The sequence below is a fragment of the Phalacrocorax carbo genome, chromosome 18, assembly GCF_963921805.1.
Source record: "Phalacrocorax carbo chromosome 18, bPhaCar2.1, whole genome shotgun sequence".
In the NCBI taxonomy this organism is placed as follows: Eukaryota; Metazoa; Chordata; class Aves; order Suliformes; family Phalacrocoracidae; genus Phalacrocorax; species Phalacrocorax carbo.
In genome coordinates this window covers 11,509,619-11,533,727 of record NC_087530.1, presented here as the reverse complement: position 1 = coordinate 11,533,727, position 24,109 = coordinate 11,509,619, and the positions used below count along the sequence as shown (strand labels likewise).

The window sequence follows — 24,109 nt, the reverse complement described above, 5'->3', positions numbered from 1 at the left end:
CCCACCGACCCTCAGATGGGCTGCAGCTCTACCTGTCCCACTGTGAGTAACCTGTCCTCGGGGTGACAACACACGCACCATTTCCCTTTCAACCCCAGCAGATCTGGTCATGGTCATCATGAGCAGAAAAGGCTCCCTAGCACCATTCTTCTTTACCATACACCTCCTGCCTCATGAACCTGATCAGTTAACATCCGTTTGGCACCTCTGAAATACAAAGCACTTTTTGTGCTTATATCCAATCTCACAAACTCCTTGTGTGACACGCTGTAGCTACACAGGGAGCACAGCTTGCACCTCAAGGAGAACCAGCAGCGAGCTGAAGGTGGAAGCAGTGGATCAGCTATGGTACATGGGCAATACTGTCCCCTCCAGCTCTGCCCCACTGCACCAAGCAACACAGCAAGAATGTGTGTGTTACAGAGCACCTCCCACGTGGTTGTCACCTATTCAGTGCATCTCCAGAATTGTCTGGACTTACAGGCCACTTCCCTTCTGCGTAGATGCTCTGTCTCCTCCTGAGTTATTGCCATCAGCTGTTCCATCCTTATTCTGCCGAACCAACAAGAACAATTCAGCCACTCCTTCAAACAAGCACTATCTCCCTTCCCCTCCACCCACCCAGCTCAGAGCCTAAAGGCTGGGCAGATTCACCCTGCCACCCGCTCAGGAAAGCCATGTGCTTATCGGGGACACAGAAGTCTCAGTGATTTCTTGGTAAGAAACCTCTAAGTCTATGGGAGACAACATAAATTTTGCTCAAAACCATGGGGACAATTGCTTTTTAGACTGGAAAGCTGATCTTTCTGAGAAACATAACATCTGTGCAACATGAATACACTCTCACCAAACATGCTAGTCCCTTTTTTGGCTTTCCTTTCTCTTCAGGCTTGACAAGCACTTTAAAGCTGACCCAAGTGAGCAGTGCCACTGAACGTAGCAGCCTGGCCTCCGTTCCCCTGACCTGTCCCAGCACAAACACACACAATGCCACTTAACAGATAAGGAATTAGCGTGGCTGGAAAACTATCTGATGTAAAAGGGATTATTTTCAGCCAGGTCAGTGTCCCATCCAGTTTACTGTGCCACAGTGCAAGCAGTTGGCTTAAGGGAGGGGGCAGCACGTAGGCAGGAGAGAGTTCAGGATAACCACTTTTCGTGGCAAAGCTAGCTCAGAGTGTTGGCTGAATGGCAGCATTGCTTTCAACGTATTCCTCCCAACCTGTACACACTACTGGATCATCCCCATAAATGCCTTGCTTTCCAACAGATGTAGGATTCCTGTTGGTCCTTGATAGTGGAATACAGGGTTTTGCTCCCAAACTCCTTAGATAGCACCATTCAGAGATGAAAAAGAGGTAAAATCACCATCCCATTGGGTTTGTCAGACTGGGTAAGACCAGGCACGTCTAGCCCACGTCTTGCCTCCAACAGTGACCAGAACCAGCTGCAGGTATGAGATGAATCTCCCCTGACTTAAGGTGGATTCAGATTGGATGCTCTGAAAGGAAGGTCCCAGCCCACTTTCCAGCTTTTTGCTCCTTTTTTAGAAGAGCTTATTTCAAGGAGACTCACCTCTCATTCTCCAAGGATTTCAGAATGTCTGAACTTTGGTTTTGCCTAAAAAAAGATAAAACAGGAGGTTTTCATCAAGCTGAGCAGGACATCCTACTCCCCCAGAGGGCAGAAAACAACTTTGCTTCTCAGGCACAGAAGAGCAGCTTTAAGCAGCCTGGCAACCTTGTGTCAGCATCAGCCCAGCAGGAGATCCAGCAGATCTGGGCAGTGGTACCTTCAAATACTTCAAATATGCACCATCCATGAGGAATTCAAATTTTTTCCACAGCACTGCAAAACTCCAATAGCATATACATGTGTGAAACACAGTTTTTTAAGGTGTCAAATTCCACTTCCTTTAAATGGGACTTTGGCAGTTCAACAGCTAAGGCACCACCTACAGACATCGATCCTGACCAGTTCCATAACACTCAGAAAGGGCAAAATGAACCACTCAGAATGGGACAAAATAACACAAGCCCCAGAGGGACAGAGATCACTGCAAGACACCCTGGGACCCTACCTCTGGTTGTCCTCTAGCAGCTTCTGGATACGGCTGGCAATGCCTTCCTCCGCTTGCTTCAACTGCTGCAACAGCTTCAGGCGCTCCTCCTCCAAATAGCGCTGGTGCTTTGTCAGACCCTCTTCCAGCCTCATCTGGTCCTAGGCAAAGCAAGAACCAAAGAAGAAAGTGGTCAGTTTAGGAAAGGCAGTGTCTTGTACGGGGCCTGCCCAGAGGAGACCTACTTCTCTCACTGTCTGCAGTATCTCATCCTTCTGACTGTTGATCTGCTGCACAAGCAGAGCATGTTCTCTTTGCCCCATGTTCAGGCGCCGCTCAAATTCCAGCTTCTCCTGCAGTTTTTTTTCCTGAAAGGAGCAAGAAGAAAGATGAATGCCAGAAATCGGTAGAATGCTGGCTCTGCTCCTTCCCAAGAAAGAACAAATTCTGGCAAAAATGTATAACAAGGCACAGTAATCCCCTCAACTACAAGAAAGCAACCTAACGGCAAACAGGAGGCTTGGCTAGGGGATGGAAATATTCTCTCCTTAGAAACCCAAAATCTGTGAAGCAGAAGCTGCTGCTCTCTTTATGACAGTCTCCAAACCAATTTCAAAGTCACAAAGCTGAAGTCTATGGGCATCAACCCATACAACTGAAACGGCCAAGACAAACGCCCAAAGGGAAGCCCAAAATTAAGGACGTTTACAATTCCAGATGGCAAGGGGACTCCCTTGTCTGAAGACAACAGAGTGAAGGCAGCAGCCAGCTACGAGCAGCTCTAGCTAAGGGGAGAGGTGAACCACATGACAGAAGCTTCTGATTATTTCAAAGTGAGCCTTGCACAGAGGAAGAGACAAAGACCAGTGAAATAAAAAGAAGAGCAAACTAAAAATGCAGCCAGGTGAGGAGAATGGAGGACAGAAACAAGGAACGCTAGGAAAGAGCAGGAATGGTGGCACTATGAGCCAAAGGACCAAGGTAGGAGTCACAGAGAGGCTGGAGTTCAGGGCAGGGACGTACGGAGCAGTCCATGCATGGACTGCTCACACACGTCTGCCCATCTCACATGAAAAACAAGCTTTCAGCACAGAGAGGCCGTAAGAAAGCCACCTGGTGTGAAAGCCCCCAGACTCAACTCTGCAAATACAGACTGATTTAAAATGGAACTGCTCACTCATGAGAGAGACTGCAGCTCATCAGCTGTGTGCCAGACAAGCCAGGCACAGATTGCCCCACGCTCCCACTTGCCTTCTGCAGTGAGGAGTGAGCAGCTCTGCCAGGGCTTTCTGCAAGAACTCAGTTCTCAAAACACTCAGTTTAGGGTGAGAAACCAGATAAAGGGAGGGATAAAAAGAAAAAAAGTGGATCTATTCCACAGACAAAGCATTTTCAGGGGTTCATCCTTACCTTCCTCTTCTCATAATCCAAGAATTTGTTCTGAAAAATAAGCAACATCAGCAGACATTTACTCCCAAGAGCAATTTTTTGTAGGTATTAATTAGCTCACATTGTATCCTCCCCCAACTGAGTAAAGACATCAACCAAAGGCACAAGAAGATTAACATAGCCACAAAGTCCAGTCATACATGCACCTCCAGGGTCAAAGAAATTTACTCTATACTTGCTAAACAGCACAGAAATTAGCACAGCTTATCCCAGTTACACAGAAATTTACTCTGTACTTGCTAAACAGCACAGAAATTAGCACGGCTTATCACAATTACATGCCTAGCCTCACCTTTCCCAGGTAGGGCTGGACATGCTGAGCACTTGGCTGGGAATCACAAGGTTCTGCAGTTTGCTGTACCCCCAGAAAAATGCATGTGTTACCATGCTACCACACCATGTCACATTGCCACCCCTGTCCCCTGACTGCTTCATTGCTTTCAAAGACAGAGGCAGTTCTTTACGATGTGTGCTCCAGGAGTCAGCAGTGGTGACACCATCCCCAAGTGTCAGGGAGATGAGCCACCCACACCCACAGTGCTGTGCCTGCTCCTGGGCACAGGTGGTCTCTTGATCCCGAAGGACACATCTCATGGGGGAAAAGGTGATGAGGGATATGAGAGGGAAGAGAGCTGTGAGATCTATTGATGGAGTTGAGAGACAAATCCAAAACCCTCTCACACAACTTCACAAGCAGCCGAGCCTCACCTGCCACTTGCTCTCCTCCTCCAAGTACTTATGCACTGCCCTGTCCACCCTATCCACTGACGTTCCTCCTCCACCACTCTCCAGGACAGGGAGCACATACTGCGAGGGGGGGTAGTATGCAATTCCACACTCTGGAAGGTATCAGACACAAAACAAGAATATTTGGTGCTTCAAGACCTTCTTGGCAGCATGGACGAGGGCTGGCTGGCGTGTGAGACTGCTTCCAACTGTGCTCCCTCTCCCCACACACAGTCAAGTGCCCAAAAGAGTTCCTTCAGCTCAGGCAGGTGTAATGACAAGAAGCTCTGAGAGGAGACAGTGCCACCCCACCAGGAAGACGATCAAAGCTAACCTGCTCAGCCAGAAACACTTCCTTCACACAGGTACAGGCACGTTGACTTCTGCAGGGCTGCAAATGTTACTGCCCATATTAAAATACGTTCCGACCATCCTTTTAGTTCAGGGATTAGCACACAATGTCTGGCAAGGCACCTCCCCTGCGGAAAACCTCTTCCAAACCTTCATGTCTATATTAAACTCAGTGTTTACAACCTCACAGTACATTATCTTTGTTCTCTGAGTTTTCCATCTGGTTTCATCTTTCTGTTAACAAACCATCTATCTGTAGCCCCCAAGTCCTTTCTCATAGAAAATGAGGGTAGAAGGGACTGCGAGTTACTGCTGATCCTGTCTCCTTGTCCCAAGGCAGCTACGCCTGGACAATGCCTAATCCTCCCACTTGAGAAAATACAAGTAAAGAAATAAAATCACAGGGAGATGCAATGACTTCTTATGGTCACTGAGGCAGTTCTGACTCAGCTATTCTGCTGTTTTAACAAAACCATTTTAAATTTCAGTGTGACAGTAAGAAGCAAGTCTCAAGGAAGGACTCCTGTTTTGCTCTCTGCCAGCAAAGACACTCACTGACCAGCCTGCCACATGTGCAGAGCATCAGAAACCATCCCAAGCAGAGCCAACCCAATCTTTGTCCTTCATTCATGCAATCTTTGAACTTGCCACAGCAGCTAACGAGAGCACAGCAGTCCCGCAAATTCTCACCAGCACCCCCAGACTCTGCTCGCTTACCTTTGCAGAGGAACTGCTGAATGGACTCTGTACCTGCACTGCAAATATCAGGCGATGGGTAGGTCATGGAAGAAGCATCCAACGTCAGCATCTCCAAAAGAGAACACACAGAGCTGCAGGTTATTCTGGTGGCCCAGCCAGACTCCAACTGCAGTTAGCCTTGCCACTCCCCAAAATTTCACTTATGGAGTGATAATTTCATGTTACCCTAAATTCTGACATAAATACAAGTTTGTATTGAATTTCTGCTGGGTGTTTGACACCTTTCAGAGGTGACTCCACTGTCTCTTATTTGGGAGCTCCTGAGCTGGTACTTCGGTGGAACACCTCCCTCATGCAGACATGTCTACTTTGTGTTTCAGCATAAGAGGGCACAGCACTTCTCAATTACAGAAATTTTCTACTAATTTCTGTATGCTGGAGCCCTGAAGCATGATGCATGGAAGGGATGCTGATACAAAGGACATGGAGAAAAGAGAGGTACCAGTAAGAACAACTGGAAGGACCACTTGCTATTTTTTCCTACTGTGGCCACCAGAAGGACCTAATGTTGCCTCCTGTAGAGAAGGACTTAGGAAGGCCCAGAAAGGAACCACTTTATCAAGATCAGGGGAGCAAGCTGCACAGATCCCTCATGTCAGAGACTGCCCACAAGAGAAGTGAAGCTGATGTTGTGTGTTCAAGACAGGAGAGGATTTATTCGCATCCTCCATGCTGGTGTCTGAGTCAGCCCTGTCGCCTGACATTTGCACAGTTTAGTACGTGCAGGTGGCAGCCAGAAGGTAACACATCTGTAAAAATCTTGATGCTTGTCCCATTTTGAATGTGCCTCCAGGGAGCCAGCAACCTACAGAGTCTGAAAACGAGTCAGAGACCTGTCATGGCAACGGAGGCAAAAACCTCATCGGAAATATCCCATCTGCTCATTTAGAATCAGCCTTGGTGGAAAGCAGCTGAGTCAACCTGAGCCCACAGATTCGTGCTCTCAGAGAGATAGCCCTGGCAGAAAATACCTGGGGGTTCACTCCCTGTGGATTACTTTTGCCATGATTAAGCCATGGCAGAAAGTGATCAGAAAAGATCAAAGTCGGAAGGGTATGCAAAAGCTATTTTGGACACCATGAACCATGTATAGCCTTGTTACAGTCCCCCATCCTGAGTCCTGCCCAAGCCCAAAAAATCCCCTTTTTAATGCTAAATTTCTTATCGTATTGAGCAGGGGAAGGGAAGCAGCCCGCAACAGCATAAAGAGCCTGCGAAAGGGAGAGACAGACACGGTTGGCTGGGCGCATACCTCCAGCGTGCGGACGTGAGCCAGCACCCGCGGCAGCTCTTGCAGCATGTTCTCACTGATATCCAGAGTGCGCAAACTCCGCAAGCCGCTCACAGTAGCAGGCAGCTCCTTCAGCCTGTTACCTAGAGAGAGAGAAAAGTCATTTAGTATCATATAACTTTTGCAAAGCAGGACCCAACAAATTCGTCTGCTGGAACACCAAACCATAATCATACTCATTTCCTATACTCTGCTGCAGGGATGGGGCTATCATGGGTCACCCGAGGACTCCAAAGGCTGCCATTGCCCACCAAGGCAAACGGGCATCAAGATCTACTTGCACACAGCCCAAGTGCACTGGTCCAGCAGTGGTTCCTCATGCCAAAACAACCTCTTCAGCTGAGCTCACTGCTGCAGGCTGGATCTGTGGTCTTTATCAGGAGAATATTCGTAACATGGAGTCATCTTCCCTTTGGTGCCACTACCAGAGATAGGAGAAAGGAGACAGAGGGTGGGACTGCACATCCAGGGGTCAGAGGCCAGGTGCTGCAGACAGACACGGCAATGAACTGAGCTGCGCTTCCAAGTTCCTCACCCTCCATTTCCTTCCCTGTTTCAGTAACAGCTCCCTGCAACAAGGTCTCCTTTTTCTCCCAAATGTATGTACCTGGAAAATGCCCAGGAGACTTGAAAAGAGGTACAGTTGTGACCTTTGTGTTAGGGCTGTGCAAACCTTGTGGGGCTACACAGGCTTACAGGACTGAGCTCCAGGCAGACTTAGCTGCAATTCAGCAAGCTCTGCTTGCTTTACTAAACTGCTTCTGCCAAAGACCTACTTTTTTTCTTACACTTCAATTGGCATAGACAGATTTCTCTATGTTGGTCTAAATCATTATCTAGGGTGGGACAAACCCTGACCTGGGACTCCTCTTACAAGACACACACAGTGCTCCCAGCTCAAGGCAGGTCTTTTGCTCCCGGAGGAAAACAAGTGCCTTCAGCCCTCTCGGCACTCCTCAACGCAGGAATGAGGCAGGTGGGGCTCTGAAATGCTGGTCATGTGCAGGCACACAAGTAAGCTTTCAGCCGTGGAGATTGGGCACAATCAATGCAACCTCCTCTCCTTTGAAAAAAGGCAATGGGCTGAATGAAAACATCATATGGACCAAGTTTGACCCATTTTCTGTTTAGATGATTTCCCCTGCCTTGCCAACTATTTGAATTCAAATCTTTCTCATGTTCTTCCTTAGCATTCATAGTGTAAACCATTTGGTGCTTGCCTTGGTTGAAAGGAATAATTACTAACGCAGCTCAACACAACCCAGATAATAAATGGTGCTTTGCCCGGAGCACCGACAAGAAACCTGTGCCATACCTTTCACATTGAGCATCTGGAGCTGGGCAAGGTCTCCTATAGATTGCGGAAGACATTTTAAAAGATTCCTTTCAAGGTTTAGGACCTAAGGTATTAACAGAAAAGATATTCAAGACTCCGGTCTTCTACACATCCATGCTGTTGGGACTACTTTCAGACCCAGAAGGACAACTTGATATTGGTTTTAGACAATACTTTCTGGGTTTAAAAAAAAATGTTTTCCAGAAGCACTGGATACAGGGTACATCTAGCTACCACATGCAGTCAGAAACCCTTTGCAACCAACAGCAGCAGTAGGTGCTGAACCCAGATGCAGGAACTGGGAAGAAGGGTATCCTCCTGCTCGGGGCAGCTCTCCCCCAACCCCGGCTCCCACAGGGACACAGAGGGCACCCTCAGTGTGCACTACAACAGGCTGCATTGTGTTCTCAACACAATCACACCAGGGAGAATGGCAAAACCTGAATATTTTGGAAAATCATGGGACAGGAAGCTCGAGCTCTGCTTGCTCATAGCACCCGCTTGGCAGTGTGAGGCATTTGGACTGACAGCCCTTGCACTAAGCTGAGACTACATAATTCGGCATGCCTGCTCTTCTCCTGCTCTTCTTCCACTCTCCCTCTCCAACAAGCCAGTTCAACAGTGACAGTCAAGTCAATGAGATAGATCTGACAATATGAGTACCATCATTTAAGTTGTGATTAATTACAAAACAAATAGCAGTAACTCCATATTCTCGCCGTCCTGTAACATGCCCTTTTTACAGACACTTGGGATGCAGCTGCAGATCTTTTACCTGAAGAGATGTCAGCTGTCCAATATTGTCAGGAAGCGATGCCAGCTGGTTGTCATGCAGGTCTAGAACCTGGAAGAGTAGATGATTTCACCAAACAAGGTTGGGAAAAGAAGACACAGTGCAAGAATGAAAGGTCATGAATTATCTAGCAATGAAAATTACTTCCCTTCCAATGACGCTTTGAAAAGGAGCTTAAGTTTTCAAGCAGACATAGGTACTTAATTCTTGTAGGTCTTTTGAAAACTTAAGCCTCTATGCATCGATAAACAAATGAAAGACTAGGAAAAGGAGTGACACTGAGGGAGCTGCTCCACAAAACTGTATGAGCCAACTGGATAAATCATCTCCATGGAGCCAGCCTGGCAGAACACATTTTCTGCAGGATCAGTGAGTCGAACTGCTCCAACACCAGCGCTGGCACAGGGAGAGGGCAGGACTACACCTGGAGACCTTCCTCCACAGGGAGAGGTGAGCTGCCAGAGTGACTCTGCCTCTTGTGGAACCACAGCACGAGGGTGGAGGAGCTGAAAGCCCTCAGTGTTTATATGACAGGTACGGCAATACAGCCCCATCACACATGGTCACCCATCACCAGTTTTGTTCACATTCACATGACCCACCAATGCAGAAGAGATGGATCTACCCCAAAAAACACTCAGCCCGACTGACCACCACTATGAGAGGCTGCTGGGGGGGGACATGCAAGGATTATGAAGAGGATAAATGAATCCTGGGACTCATTGTGATTTTATACAAACTGCTCAGTGATCGCTGTCTGCCTGGGACATAAACCGAGGGAAGGCAGGGGCAGGTTTCATCTTGTTACCAGTTGTTGGGAAAGACAGTCAGACAGAAGGGATTTGTTTGGGTTAGTGCGTTTTAATGCAGCTAGAATGCAAGGAAAGTAAGCTGCAGATTAACTGTTAAGAATCACAGTTACCTTCACAGTTATGAGACTCAGGAGGCTGCAGGACTTTGGAACTAAAGATGTCAGATTATTTGTATGAATAATCAGCACCTGAGGAGGAAAAATCCCATTGAAGCATGAACACAAGAGACGCTGCTGTCTAGAACAAGCACATTTGTTGAGATTTAGTTGTGGGGGCTGTATGAGAGCTTAATTTCTTATCCAGTATCATATAAAATACTAAAATAATAAATGGATTTTCACAGAAGGTCAAACATTTAATATGAGATCTAAACAAGAGCCTAGTTTCTTACATGAGAAATATCATTAGCTAGGCCAAGACAGAAGCAATCACCTCATCTTTCATGCCAGACGTTAGCTCTAGATCACACAGACAGGATTAGTCCTACCCAAATTGCTCTCTATGTAGTATTGTATGAGTGGCCAAATTCATTATAAGCAAACTTCTTCTGAAGCAACATATAAACAACCACATACAGTCATTTCAAACACAAAAATAATACTCAAGCATAATAATAGAACTATCTAATAATTTCTGATTGCAACATTACCTTTTTTTGCAAGACTTTACAAGTTGCAAAGGCCCCATAAGGAACCTAGAAACAATTAAAAAATTGTCATGTCAGACTTCTCAAGATACTATCTTTGTAAGCACTTCTACAGTATCCACCTGTAGCGTGAATAATTAACTGTAATGAAAACACAAGTGATACTTAAAAGTACTGGCCCCTGGTTTTCGCGCAGGACGCCAGTACTTCCCAGTCAGCTTCCATTTAAACAGCTTGCAATGGCCCTCCACGATACAAGTGTCAGGCACAGCACGGAACAACCTGAGGTTTAGGCAGAAGTCCAAGTCTTGCCTGATTTAATATTCAATGTGCAGATGACTCAAGGGTTCAAGCATATTTTCAGTTAGTCATCACACAAATGTATTCTACAGTTTTGCAACCTCGGCAAATGCTGCAGTGGGCTAAGTGAGAAAGGTGAGCAACAGGCAGGTCCGAGTGACCTCATATGTTCTAGACTCTGCAGGAGAAGGGCGGTCAGAAAAGGGATGTTCCAGCAAATTCAGCCCACACCAGCCAGCTCTGAGCACCATGACCTTTTCTGCAGCACGGAACTGGCATCGGCCAAACTGCTGTCCAGAGTTAATTTTAAGACCAAACTGATGGCCCACTTTATTTATTGAAACTACAAAGGCTAAAAAGAAGACAAGCAAGACAGAGTTTTATGGTACCAATCCAAAAGGAGCCGCTGGGGATCCAAGACCAGCTGCAGCTATCAATGGAGCTGGCTCAGTGTGCATCCTGTCTGCCACCCTTTTACCCAGACCAGCTCGCGGACTGTCCCACACAGCTCACAAACCTACACACAAGATGCCGTTGGCTTCTGGTCTTGGAACAAAACATCCCAAAAGCTCAGCAAAGCCATTTCACGCTGCACAGCAGACAGCCATCCTCTCCAGGATGGTCCCAAATCTCTCCCCAAAGAGCAGTGCAGTATCTATTAGCTTGTTTGGCTCAGGCATCCTGTGACAAAAGGTTACACAGGTACCAACGTGTTTTAGAAACACATGGCAATGAATAAAAACTGAAAGTGAAATAGGAATGGGCTTCTGCTTAACAGAATTGCCTGGCTGCCAGAATGAAAAGCTGTCTTTCCTCTGAAAGCCTGGCAATCTGTCACTAGCTGTTCACACTCCAGCAGACAGCTTGTCTCTAATTTAGTTGGCTGCCATAAAATAAGCCAAGCTGGAAGTGAGACTTCCATCCTTAACCAGCAGCCAGGAACCAGGGATTTTCACTTACACAGAAAAATAAGTGCAGGTGGCAGACTTTGTGGCTCTAAGATTAGAAACCATCAGCCTTTGGCAAACAAATTCCCTTATGACTTGCAAAACTAGGCCATGAGGTCCCAAACTGGGGACCTACCAAGGTACTGGTAGAAGGTATGAGGCACTCTGCCCTTCCCATCTTGTCAAATGAAAAAGGATTCCCAGGACAGAAATGTTGCGGAAGCACCAGGTAGGACAGGCAATCTCCCACAAAAAGAAGCAGAAGCAGCCCTCACCTGAACGCCAGGGCTCAGCAGACATAGGAAGAAGCAGAACAGTAACAAGGTTATTTCTGTCTCAAGGCTCATAGACATGATACTAAATCTGACAGTCGGTAACAAACAGCAGACAGAGAACTCAGACCTGTGAGCTCATACTGGCAGTTGTACAGAACATACCTCCAAGAGCTCACATCTGGATATGTCAAGAATATCATCAGCACCAGCTTCTTTTGCCTGGAGAGAGAAGATACACACCCAGAGAATTAGACCTTGCAGAAGTACGTGGCTTCTTGCTGCATATTGACTAAACTACCCAACTGGCCCCCCCCTAGAACATGCAATTGCAGTTCTCTGCCGCAGCCGTGTAATCCAATGGAGATGCTAGGAGCAAAGGGTGTGCTGCTACAAGTGCAGCAAGCAAAGCAACCGGGAAACCAAACTGCAGAAAAACCCTTTTGATGCAGTAAATTAATTTCTGCACAAAGACCCAAAGCACAACCTAATTCTGCAATTTTAACTGAAAGGATATGGAAAGGAAACGATGAGTTCTCAAGAGAGGCACTTCCTAGGAACAACAGCAGTGCCATCCTAGCCCATAAAGAGCCTGCTGTGTCATTGGCATGTCTCACCCAGCACACTGACCTGCTTCTGAACTGTACACAGAAACCAATATAACCTACTACTGCCTTTTTGCTTCCAAGGGACCTGCAGAGCCAGCTCTGCTGTGTAAGAGGGAGCAAGGAGTCACTGCTTCTGTACAAAAGTGGTTTTCCATGTTCAAATAAACTACATTCAATGCAGCTGCTATGGCAATGAAACTGGACAAACCTCACCATGAGCAGCACTGCATCTCTGGAATTATTTTCTTAAATAAAAGGTTCTGCACAAGGCAATCAAACCTGCTTGCATTAGTCCCTCTGTTAAGTCTCTAGAACTGGGTGTCTGACCCTAAACTAAACACATGCAATACAGAACTAATCCCACAGCGAACAGATTAAGTTATCCCTCCCCAGCCCCACAGGAGCTGAACAGAAACCCTCCAACTGAATAAATTCAGTAAAACTGGTTTCATTATTGGTTCGTGACAAAGCCTTCCTTTCCAAAATACCTTACAGACATCCAACAGGCATAATTTTGCCACTTTTAAAATGCGGGTGCCTCTGGGATAGACCACCACAGATCCCCTATGCCAGCACTGGTCCACAGAGCTCCTACAGCAGAATAGGTGAAATAATTCAAAAGAAGATCACTTTCAGAAAGCCAGCTTTAAATCTGCAGCTGCTGTAAGGCAGGTAGTTGTGCCGACCTCTCTGCCATGACAGCACCCTGCTGAGGATCTACCCCAGAGGATCCTGGCCAAATCCTAGTCCAGGAAAGCAAACAGCAGCATCTAACAAGTTAACCCTCTGAATGATAGGAAGAAACAAAATAATGAGAAGCGAGAGGGGCACAAAGAAAGCCAGTTATGATGGGAGAGGGGATGTCACAGGTTCCTTGGTAGGAAAACCAAACTGGGAGATCTATAAGAATGAAGGGGCGTGGAGGGGACAGGAGGGATGGGGTACCGTATGCAGGCTGGCAGGTGGGGTGGAGGATGTTACGTGGAACCACAGCAGCAGAGAGGGATGGAAATGGCACAAAGGGGACCTGTGGATGGGAGGCTTTTCTGGGGACAGGGAAAGCAGGAACTCACTGATGTACATTAGAAAGACAACCTGCTGTCTCAGTGAGATCAGTAACATGATTACTGGTAACGCAGGGGATGTACCAATTCACCTGGCATCCAGGACTAGACACAGAGAACGGAAAAGACCTCGGCATTGCTTACCAGGCACATTTGGTATTCAAGGCGCTTCCGAGCATCATCACTGGGTTTCTTCTTACGGAAGAAGAGTGGCATCTTTAGTTTTGACTATAGCTCCGTCTTACAATGATCAGCATAAATAAAGGCTTCCTGGAGTATGCGTTTGCTGGGGAGCCTGGACTAGAGAACTGTGCTCTAATAAGTGGGGAAAAAAAAAAAAGGAAAAAAGCTAAAAATCACTGTCTCAGCAACTGTCTTTGTGTAAGCCCTTCTCTGACTTGTTCAAACAGGCAGATTCCATCACACCTCCATGGTGGAAGTGTTAACACAAGCTGCAAAAGCACTGCCGTGTCTCTGAGACAGTTGGTTGTCTTGGTCATCCCTATGCAAGATAAATTAAGTCAAGCTGGAACATGTACAGAGAAAGGCTATTGACTGATCAGGAAAACGCAGGGTCCACTCTAGGATAGGAACTGAAAAAGCTCTAACTGTATCGGGAGGTGAAGCACCAGGGACAAAACCCAAACTATTTAAACTCAAAGTCAATTCTGGTACAATAATAAGCAACAGTAAAATGGTCTAGAATAAAGCTAGGCTAGAAATGTGAAACACTCCTAATCCTGAGAGCACCACAGCTGCCCTCCCCTTCCATGGCAGGTGAGAATAAACAAGACCCCAAAGCAGTTCAAAATACAGATAGCTGTTTTCAAAGGACTCAATGACTCCTGAGGACAGCAGAGCCTCCTCTGGCACGTCACACAGCCTGGCCCAGCTTCCTGGGGCGTCGCAGAGACCCCAGACATCGGAATCGAGATGCCCAAGCTACACTTTGCTTCTCAGCTCTAGGGGTTGTCTCAAGTTAACAAAACACTTGATTCATTTGCTTTCTCAGCAGAAGCAGAGTAGCACAGGAATACTTTCCCTATTTTAGTCACGCTGAGATGAAAAGATTCTGCTTAAACACCTAATAGCATAGAGTCATATTTTTAATAAAATAAAGCTAAATCAATTTCCAATTGTCTAATAACTGCCTGCAAAGCTAAAAGAACCTAACTTCAAAAAAATACTGACTACAAACCAGAGCTGATTGCTGCTGCCCCCACCGCATGCCGGGTGTGCTATTTGCCCTCCCGGGCACTTAGGAGCTTCTCCCAGGCTGTGTGTCTCCAGGTCAGATTGCCATACTCCATCCTGGGCTCACAGGGCAGCCAGATCTTCCCCAAAGTGGTTGTTCAGGGTCTCTACAGGACTGAGAGCTGGAGAATGTTTTTTCTGTTAATTTGACTGGACTGTATGCAAAGACACCGGCTGATTCAAGTGTAAAGGGAAGATAACTTGAACCAGAATGAGTGGATCGCAGTAAGATGCTTTCTGAAATCAGAATGGGACATGGGTGAAGTTCAGAATCCGGAGCCAGTTCTGGAAGAGGACTAAAGCAGCAGGGGAGAAAAAGGGAGTGTGTTGCCAGATTTTGTGGGAAGGGCAGAAAGCAAAGGCTGGACAAGAAACAGGGGAACCAGCTGGTAGTTAGATGGGTACCAGTTGGGATGCTTGGAAAAGAGGGACAAAGACCAGCTTAGCAATAAAATCAAGGAGGAAAAGGTATTCATCTGAGGCTGCGTGAGAGCAGGGGACAAAAACTGGCAGTGCAGGAAGAGTCCCAGCAGGGGCTGCTGGTGGACGGGGACTTGTAAAGGGAGCTGACGCAGGGAATCTGGCTTGGAGATAAGACTGGGATAAGGTGAGAGAAGAGCAGAAGAGCAACACTTGAACTGGCTGGGCAAGAAGCCTCGGGGTACACGACGAACCTGAAGAGCCACGATCAGCACCACACAGCGAAGAGGGTGGGCCCAGGCAGGAGCTACAGCTGCCTGAAATGCAAACTGAGATACACGCTGTAAGGCTTGCATTAAAGGTTCATTTTGCAATGACTTTTTTAAACATTGTTTAATAAGCAATTTTAAAAACAATACAAAAGTGTCAATACTTCACCAGCTCGCCAGTGTGTTCACCAGTAAATGGCACAGCTATACAATGCAGCTAATCTAATGCTCAGTCAAGCTCATGTGTTGTACATAAAAAAAGACGTTTCTCTGCTGGTTCAGTGTCTACAAATTGGTCTCAAACTATACTGAAAAGCATGAAGCCACAGAATACAGCCAGAAACGTTCCTTGTGCATGGAAATCTCTGCCAAAATCTAAACAGAGGTTTATGTAGATAAATCCTTAGTGCAAAAGCAAAAGATAACTTCAGACTAAATGCATCCAAGCAACCACCCTTCCTTTGACTCCAGAAACAAGGAGGCAAAGATGTCCTGTCTCGCTGTACTGCTGTCATACCGCTCTGCTGGAACAAGACCAGAGACACAGCAGAAGGTGGCTACAAACAAATTCATGCTGTTAGAATCAAACCCTAACAGTTTCACGGCTCTTTCCCTGCCATCCCATTTGCCATCTTTTTAACAAGTTCACACGACTGAAATGCCCCTCAGACTCGCCTCTCCCCAGGAGGGGAGGTAAGAGCTAAAATTCAGAAGACAAAGCAAGGGAAGTTTATTGTCAGTAGCTGCAGTACGTAAATGCGGGAAAGCAATCAAGAGCCATAAGCAAGGGTCAGCCATCACAGACAGAAACACAGGAAGGAAATTTTAATTAACGATGAGAAACCAGAAAGAGAAGGGTGCCTGCAGCAAGATATCTGTAACTTTGCTGAACGTGTTCAGCTTTTTGTTGAGGACTTCTACATCCCCAAGTCATGTCCTGCCTTTCACTATTACAGCTAGATACCTGTGGATATCCATGTGGATAACGGAAAATCAGTAAAATTTCACCTAAGAAAATACATAAAGACATGCAGGCTGAAGGACAGACAGTCAAACAGGGACAGAATCATATCAGGGGTCAAAAGATGAAAGATCAGAGACTTGTTAAATGCACTGAACAGCCTTTGAACGTCAAAATGTGCCTTAGCGAGAAGACACGTCAAATCTGCAACAGCAAAGCTGTGCCTCTCTCCATGACATTGGCTTTGTGTGCTCCGCTGATCACCATCAATTTTAAGCGAGGCTAGCACTCAGCAGTCAGTAACGAGAAGGGCCTTTGCCATGTGACCATATTTTATATGATGTAATTATTATTTATTAAGTTACTGAAAGAACTACGTGTAAGTGCCTGGAGCAGCACCCGCCATCAGTAAGTGAGCATCCATGAATTGCAAATCCCGTGTCCCTGCGGCTGCCAGCAGTCCATGCAGGCAGACACTCTGCCTGCTGAACCAGCAGCAATGTACACACAGGGCGAGAAACGGCAGGGGAACACCCACTGCGTGTTTTAGCCTGCACCTGTTTGGATGCCAAGAGTGAAATAAAAACAAAGTCCTAATTTTGCAAACAAATGTAACCCAAGCAGAGCAGCAACACGGCTATATAAAAAGACCCAATGCAAACCCCAATTTTTGAAACATTTTGGATGCCATAAATACTAGCGCTGTAACAGACAAGATGTGGGTCTGGAAGGAAGCAAGATTTTATTGTCTTTGGGAAAAAACGCTCAGGAGCACAGCAATGCAGCAGTGAGTCAGCGCCTGGACCTGAGCAGGGCTCCCGCAGAGGGGCCGCCTAGTCACAAAGGACAGAGCTGCCACCAGACACCTGGGCAGCAGGTCCTGCTCACTGAGGGGAAGGTGACCAAGCGACTGGCAGCGGTGGCAGCCAGCCCTGCAGCCTGACACGCACTGGAGCAGGAAGGGGAGAGAAGGCGAGCTGCAGCTTTGTAACTCTCTCTCCCACACCAGGTTTGCTCTCTGCGCTGGAGAGGCGTCCTGAGGGCTGTACCACCCCCTGAAACAACCCGGCCGTGCTGGCCCCGTCAAGGTCCTCCCCCGGCAGCGCCTGAAACAAATCCCTTCTCTTCCCCAGCTCAGCTCTGCCTCCCAGTCCTTTCGCTCCCTTATTGCCGCTACTCTCTTCTCTCTAGGGACGCCCTGCGTGTGCCCCTTCCAGGTCTCACACAGCTTCCAAATGCAAGCCTTCTCCGTCCTCCTCCTCACGCTCTCATCCGCCCGCACGGAGCCGCTCTGTGCTGGCGGCCCGAGCGCTGCCAGCCCGCCCCGGTACGTGAGGGGAGCAGCGACGATGGGCCCGGGCAGCGCCCGCTCCTGCGGCAGCCGCCCCCACCGCTCCGGGCACCGGCCGCCCCCGCGGGGGCCGGGAAGGGCCGGGCCGACACGGCACCCCGCGCCTCCCTTGAGGAGCCCGCGGGGGTCCAACACCCGCACGGGGCCCGCACCCCCGGGAGAGGAGAGGAGGGGCGGGGCTCGCCGCCGATCGCCGCCAAACCCAGCCCCGCCAGGCCCCGCTCCCCCCGGCACCGCTCACCGCTCCCCGCCGCCATGATGCGACACGGCCCCGCCCGCCCCCGCGGGGTCACGTGACCTCCCGGCCGCCGGGAACCTCGAGCTCTGCGCAGCGGGTCGCGCGCCCCCAGGCGGCCGGAAGACCGCCCGCCCCGGCGGAGGCGGGGCCCGCGCGCGCCCCCGGTCTCTCGCGAGATCTCGGCCGCTATATCCGGTGCGGGCGCACCGCTAGCCTCTCTTTTCCGCCGCTCCCGCCAGCGCCGGTTCCCCGGTGCCGACCATCCGCTGCCATCCGCGCCCGGCGCTGCCGCCATGCCGCCCAAGTTCGACCCCAACGAGATCAAAGTCGGTACGTGCCGGGCCGGGGGCGCTGGGCGGGCGGGGCGGGAGCGGGGTGGGGCTGGGCGGCGTGAGGCTGACACGCGTTGCTCTGCCCGCAGTGTACCTGCGCTGTACCGGCGGGGAGGTCGGCGCCACCTCCGCTCTGGCTCCTAAGATCGGCCCCCTGGGCCTGGTACGTACCGCGGTACCGGCAGCGGGGCGGCGGGAGGCCTGGCGGGGCCGGGGGGGAGCGGAGGGGGGCGGCGGGAGGCCGGCAGCGGCGGCCGCCGGGGCCAGGGATGGGGCGCGGGGCGGCGGGAGGCCTGGCGGGGCCGGGGCGGGAGGGCGGCGGGAGGCCTGGCGGGGCCGGGGGGGAGCGGAGGGGGGCGGCGGGAGGCCGGCAGCGGCGGCCGCCGGGGCCAGGGATGGGGCGCGGGGCGGCGGGAGGCCTGGCGGGGCCGGGGCGGGAGGGCGGCGGGAGGCCTGGCGGGGCCGGGGCGGGAGGGCGGCGGGAGGCCTGGCGGGGCCGGGGGGGAGCGGAGGGGGGCGGCGGGAGGCCGGGGGGGAGCGGAGGGGGGCGGCGGGAGGCCGGCAGCGGCGGCCGCCGGGGCCAGGGATGGGGTGCAGGGCAGCACCGGCAGCGGGGCTGGCGGTAACGTGCGCTGTCGCTGCAGTCCCCCAAGAAGGTCGGGGATGACATCGCCAAGGCCACAGGTGACTGGAAGGGGCTGCGGATCACGGTGAAGCTCACCATCCAGAACAGGCAAGCCCAGGTACTCCACGCCAACAGGGATGGCTTCGTGGTGCAAGCGTCGGGCACGGACGGGCGCTGCTTGCTCAAACCACAAGCTTAAATCCCGGCAGGGTCGACTCAGCCCTTCATCCTTCCGAGGTGGATAAAATGAGTTCCACACAGCAAAATGTGTGGGGGTCTTCTGGGAGAGACCTTAAAACACCCGCGTGAACCATCCGAGCACCTCCGGCTCGAATCCCACAGCAGTGTCTGTGAAGCCTGGGCCTTGCCAGGCTCCCGGCCTGGGAGCGGCGGGAGTGATCTGCCCATGCGCAGAAGTTGGTCTTTTATCCTGTTGCACATAACTTGTTCCTTCTGCAGAGCATCTGACCAGGAAAAAAAAATTATTTCAAGCAATAACAAAAAAAACTCTCAGCTAGTCCTGCAGCCACCCGCCACTATACCTGTCCTGAATTCTGTGGCTGGTATATTCCAGTGGTGCGCTGAGAGGGAGCCCCAGCCCAGGAAGCAGTCCTCTTCTGGCGTGGGGAGGCCTGTGCCGAACGGCTGGGAACATGTTTCTGAATCAGAAAAAAGCTTTATTGCTAGTGAGCTCACTGGCATGGCAGTGCTCTGGCAGTAGCTTTCCAGGCACCGGCTGCTTCGTTGGGCGCTTTCACTGGCTACTGAATTCTGCTTGGAGGGGGGGAAATTAATTTCTTTTCTTTTAGATTGAAGTTGTTCCTTCTGCTTCTGCTCTGATTATCAAAGCTCTGAAGGAGCCTCCTCGTGACAGAAAGAAGCAGAAAAACAGTAAGTTTTCATCTGGTTTTAGTTCTGAATGCGGTTTGGTGCTAAGAGGGGAATAGGTACCTGCCGCTGAGATTAGTCAGGATAAACTGGCAAACAAGTGCCATGGGCAGTGGGAATTACTTAAATGTCAGAGTACAGACAGCGGTTTTCATGCCAGCGGGGTTGCATTTCTTGGAAGATGGGGCAGAACAGCCACCCGCCACTGTACCAGTCTTGTACTGCACTGGCTGGTACGGTCCAGAGGTGAGCTGACAGAAAATGCCGACTTAGGAAACAGAGTTATTCTTCTTGTGGGTAACTTTGTGCCGAAGTCTGGGAACAGGCGTGCTGCTGGCAGCCCTGCTGGGGTTGTAAACTCTCTGGATTGCACGTGGCCTAAGTGCTAGGAATGGTGCTTCTCCAAGGAAGCAGGGGGGACTGAAAGGGCCCCCTGTGTTCACATGAACTTACTGGTGCTCTTGCTCTTGCTGCACAGTAAAGCACAGCGGCAGTGTCAGCTTCGATGAGATAGTGAACATTGCGCGGCAGATGCGGCACAGGTCCCTGGCTCGAGAGCTCTCAGGTAAGTACTGGTGCTGGTGTTGCCCTGAGTCCTGCTTGCTCTGGGTGCCTGAGCCAGGTTCTGGGCTGACTCCTGGGAGGACACTGTAGCTGTGATGTGGTGGTGGAGCTCCTCGTGCAGCTTGGCTGCTTGGGCACCAAGCACCACAGAGCAACCACGTGCTGGCTCTGGGCGCCAGCATTGCGCCTTCTGGTGAAGGTAGTGCAGGATGTGTTCTCCAAAGTTTTTTTCCTGTAGTATTGACAAATTGTCTCCTCCCCCTGTAGGGACGATCAAGGAGATTCTTGGAACTGCCCAGTCTGTGGGCTGCAGCATCGATGGCAGGCACCCACATGATATCATCGATGACATCAATAATGGTGCAATTGAATGCCCAGCTGTAAGTATCCATATATGACCAAAGTTGCTGTATTAGGCCATTTACTCCAAGGCACTCTCCTAATGAGCCATATTTGCTTCTTTCAACAGAGCTAAGTCTGCAGAAAAGTTGCTGTATGAAGGGTCCTCAAGTTTTTTGTAGCACCTTAAATACTTAATAAAAGACCCAGCTGTCTGCAACCAGTGCTGCTGCCTTCATTGGTCCTTGGCCCATGCTGCATGAGTAGTGAGTTTGGGCTGCAGACTGCCTGCCCTCTGCATTAGCCAAGGTGATGGTTATTACACAACCTTCAAAGCTAGAACATGCTCGTTACCCATTTGTTGCCCTGAAATCATTTGCTTGCAGCAATGCTGAGCTTAGAGAAGTGGTTTCCTCAAGCCAGCATTCCCAGACGCACTGTAAAGAGCTAGTTTTTGGCTGGTGTAGAGCTTTCTGTGAGCTCTGTTCTTGCCAGTGACAAATGTGCAGCTCAGAGCAGCAGGTATGCCCTTCATTGGGCAAGTGCTGTAGTAACAGGTCCACCTTCCCCTGAACCACTACAGCCAGGACACAAACACATATTGAGGCTTGAAAATTAACTCTGCAGGCTTGCCTGCCTTGTGACTGCATGCCAGAGTAGCTGCATGTGCCGGTGGGATGGGAGGGCTCCAGCTACCCCCTGTTGGAAATGAAATCCACAGTGTGGCTGTTCAGTCAGTGCTCCCAGGGACCACACAAGTACCTTGATTATGGGTGAAATCCTGTGGTCCTCTCCTGTTAGAGAGTTGTACAGGGCCTGGTCTCATGTCTCTTGGGTCTCCTAATTCCTTGAATGGTGATACTGGGGCAGTGGGGTAAGCAGGCTCTATAGCCGCTCTACATCATATGTTCCAGGTCCTGTTAGATTCTCTGAAAGAAGAAGAAGCAGTTGTAAGTGTTGATCTTTCCCATTGCGTGGTGGTTCTGTATATCAAGTGCTACCGCTTGTCAAGAAACAGATCCTAAAACCTGGCTGAGCCACAAAACTTGTGTTTAGCAGTGAGCATTCCAGCTGTTTCTGCTAGTAACTGCACCCTGCGGCAGAGCTAGCTTAACCTGCTGATGAAAAGCTGCTGCTTGCACGCAAAAGGAGTTTGCCCTGCAAATAGCAAACTGCTTTTCCTTCAGGAAGATGCTCTCTTGAGATTGAAAACTGTCAGAGGTGTCTGTGCCCGCTGTGGTCTGGATCGGTGTAGGGGTGGAAGTGCAGCTATTGAAAAGCACTGTGAGGAAAGAGCAAAAGGTTTAGTCTTGCTTATTCAGAATGAGCTTTTCTAGCAAAACTCTTAAGGAGGGCCTTGCAAACACTATCTCGGGGATCTCATCCAACAAGGATGCAGCAAACCTAAGCTCAGCTCTAGCACATCTACCTGTTTAACCTCTGGAGTGGTTACTGTGTTTCAGGCTTGATCCTTGAAATTGTTTTACTTCACAGTCACTATTTGACACTTGGTTATCACTCCTGGAAGCTCTGTCTAGCTGTCGTACAGCTGGGGGGTGTGGACGGAACCAAAGTTCTCCAGAGATCCTGGGGAAACCTCGTTCTGTTTCTGGCAAAGGCTGGCTTTTCCCTTGGGGTGACAGAGTGCAGGGCATGATCTTTCAGGTTGTGGAAAACCATTAGAAATTGAGTGAAATCATCCTGGTAATGAGAATGCTTTAGCTGACTAATGGCAGCAATTATGATCGCAGTTTACTTCAGCCCTAACAGCACCCTGGGAAAAAAGTCGTGAATGTTAATTTAGGTCCATTTTTCCAACAGGAAAAGGGATCAAATTCTTCCCAAGATGCTGACCTGTATGAGCCTTGCTCTTAGGAAAATGTTCTGCAAGATACGTTTTCCTCTGCAAAGTGGTGACAGTACACGATCAACTTTTTGCTTGCCAGTGTGTCTTCAGTTTTGCACATGACTCTCAAAGTTATAGTACTTACAGCCCCAGAGAAAGCTCCCTGGCTGGAGCCCTACTATAGCGAGCAGGACTCCAAAGCGGTGTGCACTGCAAGAGCTGGGGGGAGGTAAAAATAGTTCTGCTACTGCTTCTAGGGGTGCGTAGGAGACAGTATGGTACCTGAGCTAGCTGGGCTGCTAAAACGCATTGAATGGCATCTGGGTTATTTCCCAGGTCTGCCTGAGTCCTCTGTAGGAAGCAGCCAGTGCAGCAGGAGGGTGAAGCTGGCTGCAGTGGGGAATTGTCTGCTGCTGTGTCAGATGTACCAGGTGCTGAATCAGCTGGAGCCTCTCTAAAGAGGGAAAACTCAAGTCTTCAAATACTGTGGAGGTCAGGAACCTGCTGAGCATGCTGAAGGTCAGTACTAAGACAAGGGTTCTAGGTTTTAGAAGAGCAAGCTTCACCTTGCTCAGAGCTTAGTTGGGGGGGATTCTGTGAATGCTTCCATGGAAGATAAAGGAGCTAGTGAGTGCTGGGAGTTGTTCAAGAACTCTCTTGGAAGCACAAAACCAGTTTATCCCCTATAAAGGAAAGGGAAGTAAGCCGAGCAAGAGGCCCCCTTGGCTCAACCATGAGCTCCTGGGTCTACTCAAAACCAAAAAAGAAGCACACCAGAGATGGAGAAGTGGAGGATTATCCATTGAGAGCTACAAGGGCATTGCCAGAGTGTGCAGAGATGCAGTTAGAAAAGCAGAAGCCCAGCTTAAATTGAAACTGGCTGTAGACATCAAAAATCACAAGAAAGGTTTTGTCAGGTATGTCAGTTACAAGCAGAAATGGAAGGAAAATACAGGCCCACATTTAAACAGAAAAGGTGAGTCAGTCACCAACAATGCTGAAAAGGCAGAGGTTCTCAATGCGTTCTTCACCTCTGTCGGTGTCCCAGGCTCTGGGAATGAAATTCCCTGCTGATCCAAACATAGACCCACCATCAGTGAAGGAAGAGTTAGTATGTGAATTACTACAGGAGCTTGACCCCTACAAATTGATAGGCCCTGACACCATCCACCTGAGGGTGTTGAGAGAGCTGGCTGCCATCATCGCAAGGCCACTCTCCATAATCTTTGAGAAGTCGTGGAGAATGGGGGATGTCCCAGAGGACTGGAGGAAGGCAAATGTTACCCCCATCTACAAGAAGGGCTTGAGGGAGGATCCGGGTAACTATAGGCCCATCAGCCTTACTTCAATCCCTGTTATAGAACAAAACCTCCTGGGGGCCATCACAAGTCAAACGAAGCACGTGACTGGGAAAAGCCAACATGGCTTCACTAAGGGCAGATTGTTCTTGACAAACCTGGTGGCCTTCCATGACAAAGTGACTTGCCTGGTTGACATGGGGCGGGCAGTGGACACTGTTGACCTGGACTTCTCTGAGGCTTTTGATATGGTTCCCCACAGCCTCCTCCTGGATAAATTGATGTATTACAGCCTAGACAAGTGGTCTGTG

The 24,109-nt window shown here is 49.5% G+C and overlaps 2 protein-coding genes and 2 non-coding genes across 8 annotated transcripts in view; 3 read left to right on the top strand and 1 right to left on the bottom strand.

Moving 5' to 3' along the window:
* The window catches only part of LRSAM1 (leucine rich repeat and sterile alpha motif containing 1), a 28,285-nt gene extending 10,252 nt beyond the window's left edge, over window positions 1–18,033 (bottom strand). Inside the window, exons 1-17 of one of the 5 annotated variants that reach the window (XM_064469194.1) lie at window positions 17,910–17,968; window positions 15,342–15,404; window positions 14,612–14,789; window positions 13,558–13,728; window positions 11,907–11,963; window positions 10,226–10,270; window positions 9,687–9,764; window positions 8,747–8,815; window positions 7,951–8,035; window positions 6,597–6,718; window positions 5,303–5,393; window positions 4,217–4,347; window positions 3,470–3,499; window positions 2,305–2,427; window positions 2,081–2,220; window positions 1,576–1,620; window positions 482–552 (exon numbers count right to left, since the gene is read on the bottom strand). In XM_064469194.1, coding sequence (XP_064325264.1) covers window positions 482–552; window positions 1,576–1,620; window positions 2,081–2,220; window positions 2,305–2,427; window positions 3,470–3,499; window positions 4,217–4,347; window positions 5,303–5,393; window positions 6,597–6,718; window positions 7,951–8,035; window positions 8,747–8,815; window positions 9,687–9,764; window positions 10,226–10,270; window positions 11,907–11,963; window positions 13,558–13,629 — 1,159 coding nt within the window. In that variant the 5' untranslated portion in view covers window positions 13,630–13,728; window positions 14,612–14,789; window positions 15,342–15,404; window positions 17,910–17,968. Of the gene's footprint in view, window positions 1–481; window positions 553–1,575; window positions 1,621–2,080; window positions 2,221–2,304; window positions 2,428–3,469; window positions 3,500–4,216; window positions 4,348–5,302; window positions 5,394–6,596; window positions 6,719–7,950; window positions 8,036–8,746; window positions 8,816–9,686; window positions 9,767–10,225; window positions 10,271–11,906; window positions 11,964–13,557; window positions 13,729–14,611; window positions 14,790–15,341; window positions 15,405–17,909 lie in introns of those variants that run through there. The other 4 variants (XM_064469195.1, XM_064469196.1, XM_064469198.1 and 1 more) reach the window with 4 other exon arrangements.
* A 44-nt stretch (window positions 18,034–18,077) lies between these two features.
* On the top strand, window positions 18,078–20,874 carry RPL12 (ribosomal protein L12). The gene is made up of 7 exons (XM_064469209.1): window positions 18,078–18,236; window positions 18,328–18,401; window positions 18,883–18,981; window positions 19,673–19,754; window positions 20,230–20,316; window positions 20,583–20,695; window positions 20,785–20,874. The coding sequence occupies exons 1-7, from the start codon at window positions 18,200–18,202 to the stop codon at window positions 20,788–20,790; spliced, it is 498 nt and encodes a 165-aa protein (XP_064325279.1). The 5' UTR covers window positions 18,078–18,199; the 3' UTR covers window positions 20,791–20,874.
* Window positions 19,393–19,520, top strand: LOC135316258 (small nucleolar RNA SNORA65). Its single transcript, XR_010375681.1, has one exon. It is a non-coding gene; the product is annotated as a small nucleolar RNA SNORA65 (small nucleolar RNA).
* Window positions 19,950–20,078, top strand: LOC135316257 (small nucleolar RNA SNORA65). Its single transcript, XR_010375680.1, has one exon. It is a non-coding gene; the product is annotated as a small nucleolar RNA SNORA65 (small nucleolar RNA).
* Window positions 20,875–24,109: the final 3,235 nt, after the last annotated feature.

Excerpts from the sequence above, each read along its gene's own strand:
- RPL12 (XM_064469209.1), top strand. The coding sequence starts at position 18,200 with ATGCCGCCCAAGTTCGACCCCAACGAGATCAAAGTCG. Across the intron at positions 18,402-18,882 it reads AGATCGGCCCCCTGGGCCTG|TCCCCCAAGAAGGTCGGGGA; the intron begins GTACGTACCGCG and ends CTGTCGCTGCAG. Across the intron at positions 20,317-20,582 it reads CCTGGCTCGAGAGCTCTCAG|GGACGATCAAGGAGATTCTT; the intron begins GTAAGTACTGGT and ends CTCCCCCTGTAG.